At 37.3% G+C, this 20,720-nt stretch overlaps 2 protein-coding genes and 1 pseudogene across 6 annotated transcripts in view; 1 reads left to right on the top strand and 2 right to left on the bottom strand.

Annotated features, from left to right (window-relative positions):
- The window catches only part of XXYLT1 (xyloside xylosyltransferase 1), a 190,827-nt gene extending 189,631 nt beyond the window's left edge, over positions 1-1,196 (bottom strand). Inside the window, exon 1 of the mRNA XM_061194331.1 lies at positions 605-1,196. Coding sequence (XP_061050314.1) covers positions 605-1,108 — 504 coding nt within the window. The 5' untranslated portion in view covers positions 1,109-1,196. The remainder of the gene's footprint in view (positions 1-604) is intronic.
- Positions 1,197-3,488: 2,292 nt separating this feature from the next.
- On the top strand, positions 3,489-4,489 carry LOC133093415 (heterogeneous nuclear ribonucleoprotein D-like; annotated as a pseudogene).
- Positions 4,490-13,199: 8,710 nt separating this feature from the next.
- Positions 13,200-20,720, bottom strand: part of ACAP2 (ArfGAP with coiled-coil, ankyrin repeat and PH domains 2) — a 145,543-nt gene continuing 138,022 nt past the window's right edge. For 4 of the 5 annotated variants that reach the window (XM_061193241.1, XM_061193242.1, XM_061193244.1 and 1 more), the window contains 2 exons: positions 19,552-19,613; positions 13,201-13,909 (listed from right to left, as the gene is read on the bottom strand). In XM_061193241.1, coding sequence (XP_061049224.1) covers positions 13,809-13,909; positions 19,552-19,613 — 163 coding nt within the window. In that variant the 3' untranslated portion in view covers positions 13,201-13,808. Of the gene's footprint in view, positions 13,910-19,551; positions 19,614-20,720 lie in introns of all 5 variants that reach the window. The other variant, XM_061193245.1, reaches the window with a different exon arrangement.

Raw genomic sequence — 20,720 nt, 5'->3', positions numbered from 1 at the left:
GGAGACACCGGTTCGAGCCCTGGTCCGGGAAGATCCCACATGCTGCGGAGCAACTAAGCCCGTGAGCCACTACTGAAGCCCGCGCCTGGAGCCCCTGTTCCCAACAAGAGAAGCCACCACAATGAGAAGCCTGCTCACCACAAGGAAGAGTAGCCCCCGCTCGCCGCAACCAGAGAAAAGCCCGCGCGCAGCAACGAAGACCCACTGCAGCCAAAAATAAAATAAAATAAATTTATTTTTAAAAAAAAGTCAAAGACTGAGAAGAATAAAAAGAGGGGCAGGCTCTGAAGGCACTGACTGCTGAATCCTGTAACGCTAGCAAAGAGGGGGAATGCCAATTCCCAAGGAGGCCGCAGTTAAAGGGGGAGACGCGTCAGGGTAGTCGGCTAACACCGAGGCTCCCGGACACGCCCCCGGACGCTGCCTCCAGCGTGCTGTGAATGCACACTTCAGTCAGGGGGATCGGGTTGAGAGGTTAGGCTTCTACTGGCGTCGGCAGTGGGCAGCGCAACGAAGACACCTCCCTCCTGACCCCTGGAGCCTGGCCGGGCGCGCGCGCTGACTGAGCCACCCGCCCGGAACCTCCGGCTGAGGCCCCGCTCACCTTGCACTTGAAGCCGGCGGCGGGCGGTAGCAGCTCCCTTAGCAGGGCCTTGGCCACCTCGCGGCTGGCCTCCTCGCTCACGAAGTGCAGGTTAAGCACCTCGTGCGCCTCGAACTTAGCGAGGCGCAACAGGGAGCGGAGCGCGACGCGGGCCTTGGCCTGCAGCGCGGCATTGTGTTCCGCCTTGGTGAACATCATCAGCAGGTGGTAGTCCACCGGCCCGGCCCCGCCGCTCTCCAGGCTCTTGGCCTTAGCGCCCGGGGCCGGCGCCACGGAGCCCTGCGGCAGCTCCGGCACAGGCGGCGAGGGCGCGGCGGGGGCTCCGGCGCGGGCCTCCTTCAGCCTCTTGGTGGCGCTGGAGAAGGTCTCCCGGCCGGAGCCGAGGTAGTAGAAGGCACAGACGGCAAGCGCCGCGGCCAGCAGCAGCGCGCAGTAGTGGGAGCGCACAGCGCCCAGACGTGCCATGGCCCGAGCGCATGGGGGCGCGCCTCGGAGGAGACCCATGCGCCACCCGCCCGCGGACAAGGCGGCCGGGGAGCCGCAGCGGAGAACAGTACCCCTGCAGTTACTTAGTAGTCCCGGCGGCGGGCGGCAGCCATGGCGGAGGCGGAGCCGCGCTACCAATCCGCGGGCGCTGATGCGCCGAGAGGCGGGGCCAGGGCTGCCCGGCAGCCGCTGGGTCCTAGTCTCAGAAGGATTACATCGGAGATGCGCCGCGGGTCCGCAGGAGCGTCAGAGCGGTCAGAGAAGCCGGTGAGGACTCGGACATACAGGCCAGCTGGCTGTACCGTCCGTGAAAAATGGCCCTCTTAAGTGCCCAGCCCCAGAAGCTAGAAACCGAAGCTAAGACTTCGGTAGCAAAAAGACTAAACTGGACTCACAAAGAAAAATTTTCTCTATATACCTTTTCCCCCCTAATTTCTTGAAGGCTTTAAGTCCTCTCCCCGACTCCTCTCACACCTTGGAGACTATCAGGGGCTAAAGAATTTAAACTAGCAACTCCCTCCCTATTCTCGGTGAAGTAGGATTGACACCCGAGGTGTAAATGGCCTGCTCACCTCACTTGGCACCTCTGAGGCGGACCAGAGGCAATCTAAAGGATACTTTTTTTTTTTTTTTAACTTTAACACTTTAAAAGAAGCTTAATATGTACCTCTTTTAACTGAGGCATAACTGAGGTCACTTGCCCAGGGTTTTGCAAATTCTAACTGAGGCATAACTGAGGTCACTTGCCCAGGGTCACACAGTGGCAGGTTTGACGATATAGTTGGACACTGCCAACTACATAAAAACCCATTAACTTGAGTCTTCTGAGGACCAATGACACACTACAGTGTTTACGTAAACATGTACCAGTGGTCTGCATGCTTGAAAGAGGTGCAGGTGAAAACGCAGGCACAAATGCACTCACAAATTCTCTCACCCGTTTACTGTGCCATGCCATTATTTCTCAAAGTGTGGTCCCCAGAACCACAATTCATCTCGTTTTTAACTCTTCTTCTTTTCAGTTGGAGCAACACTTCTCTGAAAAACCTTGGACCTCTGAAGAATGCTTAGCAACAAGTTCAATACATGGTACTCACCTTGGGTGGGTGGGGGGGAAACAATAGCAGAATTATCTCACTGTAGTAACAGGTATTACTTTAGTTCATTTAATCCACACAGCTCTAAGAGGTAGAGGTATTATTTGCTTATTTGCACTTTACAATTGAGGAAACTGAGATTTAGAGAAGTGAACTGCCCAAATCTAGTTGGCTAGTAAATAATGGATCCCAACTCAAGCCATACCACTTCCAAAGCCCAAACTTCCAGCCAAGATTAGCATTGAAAGTGGTAACTCAGACCCTGAGTTGTGTGTATTTTACCACAAGCTTCAGCAGATGACATTGTGGTTAAGAGAGCTGGATTTGGGCGTGTGCGGGGGTCGGGCGGGGAGCAAGATGGCAGAGTAGGAAGACCCTGAGCACAGCTGCTCCCACAGGCACCAGAAAGCTGGATTTACAGCTAACTAGGAGTTGTTAGACTTCAGGGGAGGTACTTAATCTCTCTGAGCTGCAATCATACCCATATGTAACATGGGGCTAATATTAGTACTTATGCCTCATAGGCTTATGAGAGATAATAGATAAAAAGCAGTTAGAATAGTGTCTGACACTTAGTAAACAATAAATGTAAACTATGCTAGAAACACCAAACTCTAAAACAAAGTCTAAATATCCAACAAGTACAAAATACAATTTAGCAACCATAGCTTTTCTAGAGTATTTACAAATTCTAAACCCCAAATATCCATTAAGACTTTATTACATGTACCACAGAATCTCCACCACTGTGTGCTACCATTGTATTATTACATTCTAATTATTGTTCATTAATAAGGGGGAAATAATTCTGGAATTGTACCTTTTAGTCCACCCACCTACACCATCAATAATGTGGATTTTTCCTCTGCCATTTATTCTGGAATTTATTCAACAAATATATTTTTTCAGACCTTTATAAGATCACTACTCCTGGAATTTATGGATAACAAATGAATAACAAGATCATTTAAATTTTATATAGGAAGTCGGTAGACACAGGAAAATACTCAAGAGACTGGTCTTTTCTCCAAGCTTCTTCATCCTCAATTCTTTGACCATAAAGAAAAATTAATGTTGTAACTTCCCTAGATATACTGCTGACTGGAATCTAAAATAGTGAACTGAAGGTAGCCAGTGATTTATTTGATAGATATCAGATATCAAGTGACTACTACATGCCAAGCATAGTAGCACCTGGGGATACAGCAGTGAAAAAACAAAAGCCCTGCCCTCATAGAATTTACATTCTAGCAGGGGAAAACAGACAAGTAAGAAAAAGTATGTAGGCCGCTGCTGCTGCCGCGACTCGGACTGCATGCCAGCACCCCTGGCCGACAACTCAGCCGCTATGGAAGACGTGAACGAGTACAGCAACAGAGAGGAATTCGCAGAGGGGTCCAAGATCAACGCGAGCAAGAATCAGCAGGATGACGGTAAAATGTTTATTGGAGGCTTGAGCTGGGATACAAGCAAGAAAGATCTGACTGAATATTTGTCTCGATTTGGGGAAGTTGTAGACTGCACAATTAAAACAGATCCAGTCACTGGAAGATCAAGAGGATTTGGATTTGTGCGTTTCAAAGATGCTGCTAGTGTTGATAAGGTTTTGAAACTGAAAGAACACAAGCTGGATGGCAAATTGTAGACCCTAAAAGGGCCAAAGCTTTAAAAGGGAAGGAACCCCCCAAAAAGGTTTTTGTGGGTAGATTGAGCCCAGATACTTCGGAAGAACAAATTAAAGAATATTTTGGAGCCTTTGGAGAGATTGAAAATATTGAACTTCCCATGGATACAAAAACAAATGAAAGAAGAGGATTTTGTTTTATTACATATACAGACGGAGAGCCAGTAAAGAAGTTGGTAGAAAGCAGATATCATCAAATTTGTTCTGGGAAGTATGAAATCAAAGTTGCACAACCCAAAGAGGTATATAGGCAGCAACAGCAACAACAAAAAGGAGGAAGAGGTGCTGCAGCTGGTGGACGAGGAGGTACTAGGGGTCATGGCCAAGGTCAGGGCCAAAACTGGAACCAAGGATTTAATAACTATTATGATCAAGGATATGGAAATTACAATAGTGCTTATGGTGGTGATCAAAACTATAGTGGCTATGGCGGCTCTGGTTATACTGGGTATAACTATGGGAACTATGGATAGGGACAGGGATATGCAGACTACAGTGGCCAACAGAGCACTTATGGCAAGCCATCTCGAGGGGGTGGCAATCACCAAAATAATTACCAGCCATATTAAAAAGGGACGTTGGAGAAAACAGGAAGAGATTGCTAAAGCAACCCATCTTGCAAGAACAACATTGAAGATTGGTCTTCTGTTGATCTAAGATGATTATTTTGTAAAAGACTTTCTAGTGTACAAGACACAACTGTGTCCAGCTGTATATAGCCGCCAATTAGTTTTCTTTTTTACTTTGTCTTTTGCTATCTGTTATGACTCGATGTGGATTTGTGTTTATACAAATTTTATTTGTATGATTTCATGTTAAACCTCAAATAAATGCTTCCTTATGTGATTGTTTTTCTGAGTCAGGTACTAAATAGCTCTGTAAGTGTAATTTTAAATAAGCGATAATTAAGGTACAGTTTATTTTGTAGGGAGTGTTGATCCATAGGGAGAAACTATGGTCCTTTACTAATAGCCAGCTACAGTGTCTACTGTGTTCCCCTTTTTTGTTAGATGTATTCTATCTTCTAAGGCTTCATTTCCCTGTTAACTGAGGCTTCCACGTAACTTTAAGTAATGTTTTCTCTTTGTATATCTGGAGCCTTTGTCATGAAAGTTTCTGTGGCTTAGTTATAGTGTTGTGATTAGTGGAAGCTTTCTAGTAGACCATAAGTCTTCTGGTTATATTTTGAAAAGTAGCTTTTTAATGGCACAAAGCATGCTGGTAGCTCCTTTTATGAATAGAAAATATTTTGCTTTGTTCTTGTCTCTGGGAAGGCATTTGTTATGACTTGCTGTATTCAGTGGTCTGCTGGAAAGAGCTTTGGCTAATCATAATACCATAACTTTGTTTTCTTGATTAAAATGTCTAGATATACCCAGGGAAAAAAAACACTTGAACTGTGTTACAGGAGCTACAGTTTAAGAATATCAGATGTAGTTACATTTAACACAAGGATTTTGGCAAATACGTACGAAGTTATTAAAGTCTGAACAAAAGTTAGATTAAAATATTTGAAGTAGTGGCTGAGTAACTAAATTAATTGTATACTATTCTGTTGGTATTATGTCACAGCAAGCACCAAACTGAACAAAATGTTTTCTGTTGGGGCATTCTTAGGAAGCTATATTGGGTGTTAGCTGTTATGTGGTGTGAGTTCTTAGAAAAAGTCATGGTAGTAAGTTTCATCATTTTTAGTGCAGTTAGTGCATGAGCTGGGTAGTTAAGCATATCCATATTCAGACATAAGAAGGAATAGTGGGGAAAGGTATCCCTTAAATCTTATATAAATGCAAATCTAAGTGTGACCAACTCATGTCATTACAACAGATCTTCCTGGTGCATTAAAAACAGTTTTAGGGCTTCCCTGGTGGCGCAGTGGTTGGGAGTCCACCTGCCAATGCAAAGGACAGGGGTTCGAGCCCTGGTCCGGGAGGATCCCACATACTGTGGAGCGATTGAGCCCGTGCACCACAACTGCTGAGCCTGCGCTCTGGAGCCTGCGAGCCACAACCACAGAAGCTTGTGCACCTAGAGCCCGTGCTCCGCAACAGGAGAGGCCACCGCAATGAGAAGCCCACTCGCCGCAACTAGAGAGAGCCCGCTCGCAGTAGCGAAGACCCAACACAGCCAAAAAAATAAAATAAAACATAAATTCAAAAAAAAAAAAACAGTTTTAGCTATAGATTTTGGAGGATGACCTGGGTAAATTCCAGTTTTGAATTTTACATTGTGTAGTTATTGACTTTAAGGTCTCTGTTTTTGTTTCTGTGGTTCCATGTTAGCCATTAGGATTGGCATACATGTTAACGTGTGGAATAGCTGACCTCACCTTCAACCAAGTGTAAATTTTTTTATGCTAATGAACCTGCCTTTTTTTATCTGGTGCCTGAAACTTTCTTTGTTCCAATGTTTGTACTTGCTGGGCAATCAAGTTATGCTTTTGGCCTTCTTTTGCTCCTGTTTTGCTATTTGATCTTACACCTAGGCCAAGTACCAATGTTGACTATTGCAAGGGACTGTTTAATTCTTTCAACATGCAACCTTAGGGAACAGAAAGGAGCTTTTCATTTTAAGTTATGTTGTCAGTCAGTAGATGCAGTGTCTTTAGGGCAGTGAATCCTGTAAATTCATATTTATGATTAGGTGACAAGTTGACATTGAGATTGTCCTTTCCTTTATCAAAAATGAATAAAGGCTTTTTAAACAAAAAGAGAAAGTATGTAGTGTGTCAGATGTTATGCGCTATTTTCTCTGCTTAAAATAGATATATCTGGGTGTATAACAATATGACTAAATAGACAAAGAACTTGGTCGGCAAGTGACCCTTCAGTTCTAACTTTAACTGTGGTCAAGTTCTCTGACTTCTAGCCAGAGGAGATGGTTTTTCCTGTTGTATGATTTCTACATCTGTAATGTAACATAGAAATTTGATAGTTTAGCAGGCTTTTTTCTTTATTGACTACTACCCAATATTATCAGATACAGAGAAACAGACACTCCTCTACAGTAGATGGGGGTGTGTATATTGACACAACTTTCCTGGAGGGCACTCTGGCAATACTAAAATCTTTCTAAGAGAACTTTCAGTTCTCTCTCCTATCCAGATGAATGTTTCTTCCTGAGACAAGGGTCTCAAATTTTGATTGGCACTGGAAACAATGGGGAGCTTGGTAAAAACACAAGGGCTCAGGCCCTATTATCTTCAATGAGCCTGGGCTTCGACGGTGATTCTTTTACAAGCCAAAGTTTGAAAAGTACTGCCCTAGCTCTTCACCAAGCCAACCTCTCTGGCTTCAGACCTTGGCTTAAATGTCACTGCCTCGAGGAATGGTCTCTAAACACCAACGCGTCCAGTGTCCAGATGAGGCACCATCCTCAGGGATCCCATGAGGGCCACCTATGAACTGCCCAGTCCTATCTTTCTCCGCTGCAAGAAGGCAAGACTTCAAGAGAACAGGTAGTGTCTTTTTTTTTTTTTTTTTACCGTAATACCCCCAGTACCTAACACAGTGCCTGACTCATTGAATGAGCCTCAAAAATACACCCACCCATTGTGAACCAGCATTCTCACATCTAGGAATTCATCCTAAGGAAATAAGGAAGAATGTACTCAAATATTTAGCCATAAGGGTAATGAAGAACTAGGTTTATGATGACAAGATATTGAAATCAAATGTTCATCAGTAAAGTGAAACTAAAATAAAGATGCTGTCATTAAAAGTGATGTTTTCAACAAACTATAAGGGAAATTTTTAAAAGTGATAAATAGAAGAAGAACCTATAGAGACTCAAGAGATATATTAGCCAATTGCAATGAATGGAACTTACATGAATTCTGATTTGAAAAATCATTTTTTAAAGAACACAGCTAAGACATTGGGAAAATCTGAATATTGACTATATAGTTTCATATTTTAAGGAAGGTGATATGATTTTTTTTAAACAGTCCTTTTTTTTCCCCCTTTATGTTTTTAACTTTTTATTTTATATTGGAGGAGAGTTGATTAACAATGTTGTGTTAGTTTCAGGTGTACAGCAAAGTGATTCAGTTATACATATATATGTATCTATTCTTTTTCGGATTCTTTTCCCATTTAGGTTGTTACCTAATATTGAGCAGCGTTCCCTGCAGTTACACAGTAGGTCCCTGTTGGTGATCTGTTTTAAATATAGCAGTTTGTACACCTCAGTCCCAAACTCCCTAATTAATGCCAACCCACCCCCCCCCCCCCCCGCCACCCTTCCCCTCTGGTAACCCTGTTTGTTCTCTGTTTTGTTTTGTAAATAAGTTCATTTGTATCATTTTTTTTTTAGATTCTGCATAATAAGCGCTATCATATTTAGAGACATACTCAACGATTTGTTGAAATGTCTGGCATTTGGTTTAAAAAAATGGGGAAGAGGAAAAATGGGTGGGAGTATAGATAAAACAATGTTAGTCATGAGCTAACAGCTACTGAAGTTATTGTCTCTACTTTTGTATATGTTTGAAATTTTCCAAAATAAAAACATTTAAAGAAATCCTTCCCAAAGTGATGCAGATTACTTAAGGACTCAGAAACTTGTTCCTCATTTATTAAGTGAAAGAAGCAGTTGACAAAACAGTATGATCCCATTGTATATAAATATAATACACACACCCAAAGGTCTAGAAGGGTATATACCAAAGAAGTAACAGCTTGCCCCGTACTCGGTAACTGTCAAATAGAACTTCCTAGGATGAATATGCGCTATAATCTGCCCTGTTCAAAACAGTAGTCACTGGGCACATGGCTAGTCAGCTCTTAAATGTGGCAATTCCACAGATGAACTGAACTCTTAATTTTGTCTAATTTTAATTAAATTTCAATAGCCACACATGAACATCACAGGCAGATGAATTAGGATAGAATTCTTTTTACTTATCATTACTTAAACATTTTTCTACAATGAAAAAGCACTGTTTTGTAATAAGGAAAAGTAGGCTGTTTTCATTTAAAACATTTACTATCAGTTTGGATTCTCTTTGTCAAAGAACTATTATGAAAATGAAATGAAGTGGAATAAAGCAAATTACATAGAAAAGTTTTAAGTGTCTGCTTTCAACTAACTTTTAAAGGAAAGGCAAAAGCAGGCAATTCACTTCCAGGTCTGTTCTTTCAAGCCTCTAGTCCTTCAATCTCATTTCATGCAAAAACATGTTTTTGTTTGTTTACTAAAAGGACTGAGTGTAAATGTGTTGCCTAGATTAGAAACTTCAACAGATATCTCAATCATAATAGAAAAAAATTAGAGCTACAGCAAAAAAGGCCTTTTGTGGTTTTTAGCTAATGAACTGGGAGCCATACAGCTCTGTGATCAGGCAGAAGAAAATATTTAAAAGATCAAAATGGATTTCATGGTTGAAGCAATCAGCAAATAGGATCAATCTGGACCAGTGTGACAGGGTTGGAAAGGAATACAGGACCTTAAACATGACAGTTATTAACATGTATGTCTGCAATTGTAGTTCACGATAAAAAGTGGAAGTCTGAGCATAAAAGAACTATGCCAGAGGTGAGATTTTTATTGACTTGACATAATTTCTTAGCATACAAAGAGTTTAATCAGGTATAATATTTACAATTCTTACATAATATACATTTTAGAATAACTATAAAGATAATGTACTTTGTTCCATTTACAGTGACATCCTACAGTAAAACTACATTCATGAATTAGATACAAATAAATCCTCTACATACTAATAAAAAGTAAATGGATTGTTGGTTATACATTCTTTAAAATATACCTTTTCACAGGTAGCAGGAAATATCACCTGTAATAAGTCTTTATGACTGGAATGATCCAGAAATATCACAAAGCACATGTAAACACATATAGAAAAGGAGCTCATCACTTCCAAAAGTTAACCTTTAGCCTTTGTGTATAATAAATGGTGCCAACATTCTTTATAATGTAGCGAGCTTTCCCTGTTTAAAATGAACACCCAAAAGGTGGGAGGCGTGTTGAGGAAAAATAAGAAAATCTAGTACATAAGATAGTGAAAAGAGCAATGTAGAGAAAAGTTTACTTAATCAAACCTTGCTTCCCTCCCCCCATTATCTCATTTTAGTAGACAAATTTATGTAAATAGAAAAGGATGCCCCCAAAATCATATTTATAGATGTCAGGATTTGGTCAAACTGAATCCATGCCCCTTTTAGTTGTCTTCGTTTAGAAGCATCAAGAAATTGATAAGCACATGGTGAATTAAAATTACCTTTACAACGTTTTGCCTTCATCAATGTTTGTTATTGCAAAAATATAAAATTCCCTACAATTTAACATCTTTAAACCCTAATCTATTCCTTCAAAGTAATTTTATATCCAGGTTCTCCAGAATACTTGGAGTCTTCGTTATCAAAGCACAAGGAAAGCTGGCAGTCATTATCCAATTTTGCTGCTTTACAATGATTTCAAATCATTTCATGATATGAGTAAAGTGCCTCTTGTCTACTAGTCAGACAAGGGTTCTGGTGTCAGCTACGCCACCAACCAGCAAACCAGTGACCCGCTCTGTAAAACAAGAGGAGCAGCCCAGGATCAAAGAAGAGACACTGTTGGTGCTCTTAGATTAAGATCTCAGAAGTCCTACTGTGAGTAATGGCAAAGCACACTGTGAGCAGATGTGAGCAGCAGAATGGTACACCAAGGGATGCTGTTACAGTTCCGCCTTGTTTCATTCCACTCATTTTATTTGCGAGGAGCTCTGAATCCAGTAAGAGTAGTAAGTAACTAGTCAGTGCTCTTTCCACTATATCATGCATGTCTGAAGTCATTCTGAACAGACAATTCTATAAAAATACAGCATTTTTCCAGCTCATGTCCACAGTCGAAAGTGCTATCAAACAGAAAAGTTAATTCCACAATATAAGAGTGATACGGGAATGTCTTATTCAAAATGGATAGTAAATTTAATCTTAAATACAATTTGGTTTATCGTGACCCCACTTCACATGTGTAAAATTATATTTTTAAAATACTGCTTAACATATCACAAACTTAAGCTGTCCAGACTGTGAAAGTATAAGTTTTTTTTTCAAAATGCACCCATGAAGAACCAAAGTAATATTCCAAATAAAATCTGTATGTTTTACAAAGTAAACACCAAAGTTGATTAAAATCTACAAAGACCAGTATAAATTAGGCAAACAATGTAATATAGTGAATCCCTGGAAATTTCTTAATTTCTAAGGATTGTACCAAAGGTAATTTTTAAAACCTTAGAAATCTTAAACATGTAAGTGTTACAATGAAAAAATTGCAAATAACTATGCAATTACCTTTAGTCTAGTTCTAACATGAAACTGCATTTTATGAATTCCTCACAGTACTGCTATTCTTATTTTGAGATTACTCTAACTTTTAAGTTAATGAGTTAATGGAATAATGATAAGGAATCAGAAACTAATACCAGCAGATCAGTGAGGGAATGAAAACAAAGGACAGTCAAATTGATTTCTGAAGCCCAAGAGTATGACTAACGTTGTTTATACTATAATTTATCATATTATACTGAATAATTCACAGCATAATGAAACTAAGATTTGTTACATACTACAGAAAGGCTATTAGTTGACACAGCTAATTCACCTTGGTTAAGAGCCAACCTACTCTGTAACTACTTGTAACCATTAATTTACTTTAAAACCTTGCTGTTACTCCTGCATCATTTCTGCCAAATTTAATCCAAATTGGGTCTCGGCATATTCAAGAAATCAAGCCACAGAAGTATATTTTTGTATGTACAGGCTCCCTGTACTGTTAAAGATTACACTTTCTCTGAAGATATTCAGAACCATGATCTTTAGTGTACTTCAAATACATCTCTAACAATTAAATTTAAGTAGACATAATTACTGTCACATTAGCAACTCATGACTGAAGCCACAGGAGTTAAGAGTATGATCAAGAATTGCTTTTACAACCAGAGATCCCAGAGGTGATCTGAAGACCGAAGGCTGGATCCAAAAGGAAAACTGCCTAGGCTTCCTCAAATAAAGGTCAGATGAATTCCTAGGAGCAAAACAGGAATAGGCACTACAAAGGAAAAGTGAGGCTCTCTTTTCTCTTTTTTTTCTTTCTTCCTTTCTTTGTTTCTTTCTTTTCTCAACATATTTACTTCTCCTTGAGCTTTTTGGACAATTAATTTCAAAGTACACTAATAAAAATGCTACAAATCAGACTTTTGCAAAGCCCGGTGACCTGTGACTCTGAGGTGAAACAGGAAAGATTTAAGGTTCCTGGTATTGTTGCAATTAAAATACAAGGCTTTGGAAGTTAGCATTTCCTTAGAAATAATCCCTAAATATATTTGTATCCTTATCTAATACACAGCAATTATTACTAAATAAGCATTATATGCATGCAATTTGGCCAAATATGGAACCTTTTCTGTGATGTGAATTTATGTCAGTATAATTCCTGTTTAGACAGATTCTGATTTGATGTTCAGTCAACTTAGAAAACTCTACTTACTGGTGGGAAAATGTTAGAAAATTTATTATCTACCCAATGAAATATAATTTCTGTACTTATCTGGCAGCTCAAGGTTAAAAACCTCTCATTTAGAAACTGAGTATCAATAATATTACTTACACATAACTTGAAAAAGAAAGTTAAACTTAATTATGACAATATTAGAAAGAAACCATAAGGCAAATTACTTATTTTATACTGACAAGATACGTCAATCAAAGATAGAATCAGACTAATCTCTAGCATATACCTGGAAAATTAGTATACCCATAATATTTTGGAATTCAAGGGTGTGTGATTCACGTAACCAAATACTAAAGCTATATAGATGCTATAATTTAAAAGAATGTATACCGTGTACAACAAGTACACAGGAGAGATGTTAGAAGAATTAAAAAAGCAATTTATTGCTGTATATTTTAGTATAAACTAAAAAAACTTGAGTCTTTTTTACTCCTTTTACAGAGAGATTTTTCCTTTCACTAGGAGCAATAGCAAAAATGTATCTGGAAAAGGACACATTTCAAATATAAAAATGTTCTACATTATTTTATAAGTCAACTTTTCCTTTGATAGTTACAACCTGATGAAAGCATAATTTTGCAACATTCAAGTAACCTTTGAAACAGTTTTGTTACATCAATAAATTTGTCAAGGTTTTAGGAAATCAACTCAACAATGAAGAACTACAACTTCTATGAGATTCTTTTGGTAATTAAAAAAAAACTATTGTAAAGGGCTTTTTTTTTCCTTCATAAAATGGAATAAATCTAAAGGACTGAGTTATGTCAATCTGTACAGCCACTGTATGTACGTTAAAGTACTGGACAATAACTGAGGAATATAACTGCATTTATGAGCAAATGGGGGGCATATATGCTCTAGTTCTAATAATTAAATTACATATTGTGTATATGACAGCTAGGCTACCAAGAAACAAACAAACAGAAAAAAACTATTTCTGAATCACCAACATCAGGGAAGCTAAAGCAAAAACATATTCTCAAGTCAGGCAGGACATCAGGCTCCCACTTGATGCCGATATGCTTGACTGAACGATCCTGGGCACGGTGCACAGAAGAAAAAAATCAATGCTACCACCCACTGGGAAAAAAAGATTATTTTGTCTAAACTCTTAGCATCTTGTAACCTAGAGATGGCCTAAGTCTAGATTTAAATTTTAACCTACAAAAAATAGCCCTTTAAACAGGCTTTTAAAAAAAATTTTAATAAAAAAAGTCTTAAAGTAGGTTCCTCTCCCAACTACTAGAGATCTATGTTTTGATTTGTAAAAATATCAGTGAACGGGTACCTTTTTCCCAAACAACTCAATAGCTACTAAAAGTAAGTAAGTAGAATTAAAGAAGTAAAAATCTGTGAGTTTTCAGATGTATACATTAGGGAGTCACCAGATTTACTATTTTCCCCTTAAAAAAATTCAAAATTTCTGTGAATCTTGCTGGAAACGATTTAGTTTCTCTGGATTATTGGATGCCATTTGGGAGAAATCACGAAAAATATCCTGGTAAGTTTCATCACCTGCATGAAAGTAAAACGAGGAGACTTTTAAAATTTACACAATTGAAAGTATTAATAAACAACATTCATTTTTACGACTAGTAACTATTTTATAATTCATTACATTAAAATTTTGTTCAGATGAGCATTTCTGGAAGAAAAAAGACCAACTAAATATAAGTGCTGGAAAAGTATATAGTGAAAGAAAAAAAAAAAAAACTATACCTGAAAAAAGCACCTCAGATGCAGCCACAGAGGAAAGTTCAGAGTTAGAAAAGAGCAAAGATGCAAGTGTTTTAAAGCAATATAAAGAAATACATTTATTAACACATGAGAAATAAAAGTCATTCTAAATGAGGTAAATCATGTCATTCTAAATAAACAAGGCATTCTTTAAATAAATGTTTCCCTTGATCAAGGCCAAAAGAAAAGACCAAAAACAAACATTAATGTTTCTGTTGGATGCAAGTTATTAGCAAGACAAAACTAATAACCATGTGGGAAAAAAGGCCTCATATTTTAATATTATCTTTTAATTAAAGGCATTTTAATTTAAATAGCATGTGAAAAAGTAAGTCTTTACTCAAACTTTAATTCTTAACTAAAACTAATGCACCTAATCCACTTTTTACTAGGCTTATAAAATAATAAAGCCTAGAAAATGACTTTAAAATCATTTCACATTTAGTTTTTCATTTACTGTAGGTCATATGAGCAAGGATGCTATGACAAAAGGGGAATAAATATCAAAGACATCTGTTAAATTAGAGTAATACAAATGTTTATACATACAAATATGCTTGTAGAGAAGATTATAGATACTGATATTATAGCAGATTGAATACTATTTTTCTTGCAATGAAAAACTGAATATATAACACACATACAGGCTAACTCCTCAGACAAAAGATTTGTATAAAATGAAATCTTATTTTCAAGATGAATCATTCATCATGAATGCTTCCTGTTAAACATATTAGCTTTATGCAGAAGCTTGGCATAATTCTGTTTTCAAGATTTAGACTGTCAAATACTGTTTTAGATTATTATTGTTGGAACATGGTTTTATAATTATTCCCCATAAGATACCTTGCATCCATCTTATTACACACTCATTGCTACAGTTGTTGTTAATAGTGCACTAAGTTTTGTCAGCTTTTAAAAAGCGAGATTTTTTTGAGGCAATAGATGTCATACCAAAAGCTAGAGAATTAGAAAAAATCTGGGGGAGGGGGATACAGATCTAGTAAAAGGTCTAACAGCATAACCCAAGATTTTCAATAAAAAAATTTTAATGCTTTTAATATTTAGTCAATGTAAAAAGCAAGTTATTAAAATCTCTACGTAGTTTTTCATTTAGCCCTGGAAATATTCTCATGACCTGAATCAATCAATCTACTTTAAAAAGAAAAAATACAGTAAGAAGAGAATCTTAATAGGTTGGCTAAGAGTAACATCTAACTCTTAATATTGTTACTAAAACAATAAAGGTTGATATGGTGGAACAACGGGTAAGACAATTCAATTACACCCATGTTTCATTTCATAAAAGTTTACCCCACATTAAAAGACAAACTACAATCTATTCCCATTATTAGCCACTCTAAAAGATATAAAATAAACTGAGAAGAGACAAACATTAAACATCACTTAACAAACCATATAAAATATTTAAATTTTTTTCTTATTCTTAGATGTTGAATTCAAATATTTAAAATATTTATTGTAAACATTATAAATATTTTAAAAATACTAAACTGGAGAGTCTGGAGTTTTACTTTCCAAGAAAGTGTAAAGTGCAGATTATAATACAAAAATACCACACTGAATTTACCATTCAACACCAGAAATAACTTAAAAGGCACACATTATACATTCAAGAAGAAATAGGAAGAAGTATCTAATAGATGCTAATGCCAAATAGTTCACAGATAGCACCAGGTGAGCAATCTTAAGTATTACAACAGTACAATGGCAATATATGGCTTCTACTATTAGCAATGCATATTTTGTATAACAGGTTGTGGGATTTTTTTTTTCTTTTTGTGGTTTCCCAGTTTTTGTTTTTAAAGTACCTACTACACGAGTACATTTTAGTAGAACCATTGTACCATGCAAAACAAATTATAAGATTTTTTTTATTCACTGAATTAAATGCTTCCTTGAAGTAAAGTGTTGGTGCTACACTAACTCATTGGTTTCACTTACTGAATACGTTTTAAAAGAGTTAATACAATACAAAAGGAAGTCTCACCTTCACACACATACACAAAACTTTTTGTTAACATTCAGTTTCTAACCAAATGTTTAAGGGACTTATCAATATAATACCTTTCTTAGGCCTCAAAATGTGTTGTCAGAAAGCAAACATTACAATAACAATAGTGACTAAGATATTTAATATAGTTAACACAAATTGAACTTCAATGTGATTCTTTAAATACAATTTTAATCATTTAGAATGTTTCTCACGGCAAATATAACTTGTCTACACTAGAATACATAAACAATAACCCAGAATATGTTGCCCTGGAAAGTTCATATGAGTACATTTAACAGTCTATTATAAACAGTAAACAACTAACCACCCAATATTTGTAATACTAAGTTATATTCTTTAAATTACTTCATCACATTCTATTTCTCTTCAGAAAGTTAACTTTTCCATGTGCCTGGACAGTTCTGAGTTCTTTGAAATGTGGACTGCTATATTTCCACTGATAGTTTAAAATAGTTCTTGATTTTTGGTATTCAGAATAAGCACTGCAACAGCAGTGATGATCCAAGATTTTGCTAATTTTGCTCTCAAAATGTACTCCCCTCAAAGATATGGCAGCATGTGAGACCCTACTCCCAGGTGATCAGTGTATGATCCTGCCCCTTCTGGGCTGATTACAGCTTCCTTTTTGTAACTGATTAGATCAATGATCAATCTTCATCAGCAACATACTCAGGTAACCAGTAGTGGTTCACTGAAGCAGTGATTTTCAACTGGCTGAGAAACTCTGCCAACAATCAAGAGGAGTCACAGAGCCAGAGACTGTGGGAACCACCAAACTGGTTTCCAACAACTGAGAGCACGGCGTGATGTTGCACTCACCCACCCGGTCCTCCTACGAGGTGTGGGAACTGACAAAGAAGGATACATCTTCCCTTCAGGAAATGCGTGCTCTTAAGTCGCCTTGCAAAAAACAGGGGGTCTCAGGTCCGTAGGGTTGTAGACAGAAAGTTCAAAAGTGGGGTTTCCTAGAAATAGGTCCATTATTCCCAAAGATTATATCTGAGTTTTTTAATGGTAGGGCTCTTCATAATGAAAAAATTGAAAATACCCGCCTTTTAAAACTACCCAGAATTCTGAGGTTTTCCTTCTATTCCTAGGCAACAAAAAAAGGATCTAGATAAAACAACCAACCAAAATCTATGAGAGGGAAATTTACAGTGATAAGCAGAGAAGAAAAAAGACCTGCTGCCTGAGCAAAAATATCTGCTCTCCAAAGACTCATAAAGGAAAAGTAGCCAGAGAGCAATTGCTGAGCCATTTTACCATGTCACCTGTATAAGTATAAAGTTTTTCTGCTTTAACTATGAGACCCCCAAATGAATTTAAAATCTAATTATTACCAAATCAGAATCTCATTTTATTCTGCTGATATACCATTTCCAGACTTCGGATCTATTTTTTAATCTTTTCTAAGCTAAAATTTGAGTGGTAGGAAAGCTTGTTTTTTTAAATAAGCCTTTTCTTCAAATTTTCATTCAAATAAATTGGAAAAATCTGTTTTTCTACTGTTGAGCAGAAGGTATATACTCATAAACTTATACATAAAACGACAGTGAAAGAGACATTTGAATGCTCCTAGATGGGGGCCGAAGCCCGAGCAGTTTAGGTGGAACTAGAAGCTGCAAGAACGTAAGAGGACCTGTCCTTTCAAGCTTCCCAGCTCCAGAGAAAAGTCACCCACCGACCTTCTGACTAATGAGCTGGGTGCAGCTTCATCAGCAAACACCTAAGGAAAGAGCAGCTGACCAAACATTTACACTTAAAATGTCAGGAAAAAAAAAAACTGTTTAACTTAAAATCTTGAAGTTCACTCTTATCTTACGAATCAGGTCATAGTCTTTGAATAATTTTCATTTTAAAGTGCTTAAACATAAAGGCCTCAAAAATGGCCTAGTAATACTATCACTTAAGTGTATATCTGTTACAAAATTATAATGTATTTAAAGTCTAACATTCAAGTTTAAAACAAATGGGTGAAATTCAGAATTAACGCTGAGACTTCACCCTTAATCAGCACTCTTACATCTTGGTACATCATGAGTCAGTAGTATTGTTTGATCCATAGGATTAAAGTGGGACACCCTAGATTAGAAGCATCTAGCTGAAGTGCCTCTATTCTCAAAGTTCTTATTTGCTCCCTATTAAATTAGACCAAAAATAAGTAATAAATACAGTCCTCTGAGAAAGGAATGGCCCCATATTTACCTTAGTTATATATTAATCTGGCTAAAATAAAAGTAAATGGCTGAAGCTAGCATAAAGTGCAGAAATTTCAGAACATACTTAAACAGGAAAGATAGATGATATCACAAGCCACTTTTAAAATAATACATTAATAGTCATTGAAAAAAAATCAAACATACTCACTTAAAACTGAACATTCTCAATTATTTTAGTCATGAATTCCTGAAATTTTTAACCAGCATGTATATGAATTTAAAACAGATAAATTAGTAATTCATATACTCAAATTCATGAAACTGGAGATCTAATTATTACTCTCTTCTTTGTGAAGAATGTCTAATCCGGATATGTTCATCAAAGAAAGAAATCTGATCAGCAACATTTCTTGCTTTTCTTGACATCTCGACTCAAAAATTACTGAAAATGAGACTTGAGCTGATCCTGAGTTCTCTCTAATAAGAATACGTCTACTTTGCCATCAAGCTCATGAAATGTTCTTCTAAATACTTCCATTTATCCAACAGATATTGTACAATTACTTGGGGCAAAGGTACAAGATAAAATTTGACCTTTTCCCTATACCTTTTAAACTAACTCCATTCGCATTATGGACTTCTTAACCTACTGGTAAATTTTATTCTTAAACCTTCAACTCATTTTTAGATCAAATACGGAACTCTTAATTTAATAAACTTCTTCTACGCATTTTCCATACTGACTTTTATATGTCAACACATAGTGATTTGTTTTTTCCCTGAACACAATTTATAGAAATTCCCTGAATAACAAAAAGAAAACAATTTTGTTATATTCACTTGACAGCCAAAAAGAAAATGACTGCTGTGCTGCTGTAAGTGTATAAAGATACGTTATCATTCCATTCGCCTCTCTGGAATGTATATGGAAGACATCTGTAGAGCAGATAAAGAAGTCAGCAGCCAGAGTTAAATACAGCAAGTAAATGTGTTCTGTAATAGGAATAGTTACGGATTTTTAAAGGCTCGGGAGTGAGCCACTCCCAAGAATTCAGTAAGTACAGTATATACCTAACAACTCACAATTTACAAGTAATTTATAAAAACTCTGTAGCATTAAGTTACTTTGCTAAAGAACTATGAATGTTCCAATTGTAAACTGATAAATTCCTGGATGCATTTCTTATACTGCATTTCGGTATGGTTATTAGTAGAATATTGACCTGGCTGTCCATAAAGTCCTTCTGATTCCCGCATCTCTTCATTCATTCTTGCTAAACGTAACCTAAAATTAAATAAAAGAATTTTTTAGATAAGTTATACAATATAAATATTCATAAACTAATGAATTACATACGCAGCTAAGACGTATTCATGTAATTTTTTCTTTTACCAGTATTTGCCACTGAAACAAAAGTACTTTTAGTTTATCAGGCCCAGCAATCTGAGATACAAAAATAACTGTCTTTTATCTTATACAATTCTCATGAGAGAAGACAATAAAAGACTTCTAACAAGGGCATTTCAGTTCTGTTTAAGCAGGTTCCTGGCAGCACCTCTAGCAGCTTACTTCCTCCAGACACAGAGAATTCCTGGCTCCTAAAGCAACCTGTCAAACTTTAACTGCCAACTGCTGAAATTATTGCTTCTATAGAATGGAAGCAGTAGCCTGTCATAAGTTCATTCTGGTTCACCCTGAGGTACGGTAGTTCCAGATGTATAAATAGCATGTGTTATCTATAAATACTGGGGATATATTCTGACCTACAGACATTATAATAGGTGACCATAGGTTACCAAGATTTTTGCATGGTTACTATACTGATTATACATTCTTTTTTGGGTTATTTATCCTGGCAGCAGGAAGACCTGTAGCACTGGATTAAGAAAACAAGAATTTCCTCTTATTTTCTTACTAACTTTAAGCAACATTTTGAAACAGGCAAATGTTACCTGTGGTGCCCCTCTCCTACTCAGTACTTCTTGCCTGTCCTCCAGGCCGCCAAATCCTCATCGGCTTCCCCGACTTCTGTCACCCTCTTCTAACATGCTCTCTCTGGCAGTTGCCGCATCTGACATGGGCTTTTCTTATCTTCAAAGTACCACAATTCCCTGCCATTTCCTTTTCAACCATTGTGTGAATTAATAATAGCAAGATAAGTCTCCCTTTTTGGTATTTGGACTTTTCACAGAGGATGCCTGTTTCAAAAAATTGTAAGTGAAACTGACATCCTCATACAAAGCAAAATGAGAAAACTTAAGACAATTTGGGACCATATTTTGGGGGAAGAGAGGCCATTACTGTAAGAATTGCCTGGGAAGCTGCAGCCAGGGTTAATTTCTCTATATATCACTCCTATCTTTTCTTTAATAACTTATCTTTCTCCAATTT

The sequence above is a fragment of the Eubalaena glacialis genome, chromosome 6 (assembly GCF_028564815.1).
Source record: "Eubalaena glacialis isolate mEubGla1 chromosome 6, mEubGla1.1.hap2.+ XY, whole genome shotgun sequence".
In the NCBI taxonomy this organism is placed as follows: Eukaryota; Metazoa; Chordata; class Mammalia; order Artiodactyla; family Balaenidae; genus Eubalaena; species Eubalaena glacialis.
Note: the sequence above shows the minus strand (reverse complement) of the source record. Positions and strands in the feature narration are given on the sequence as shown.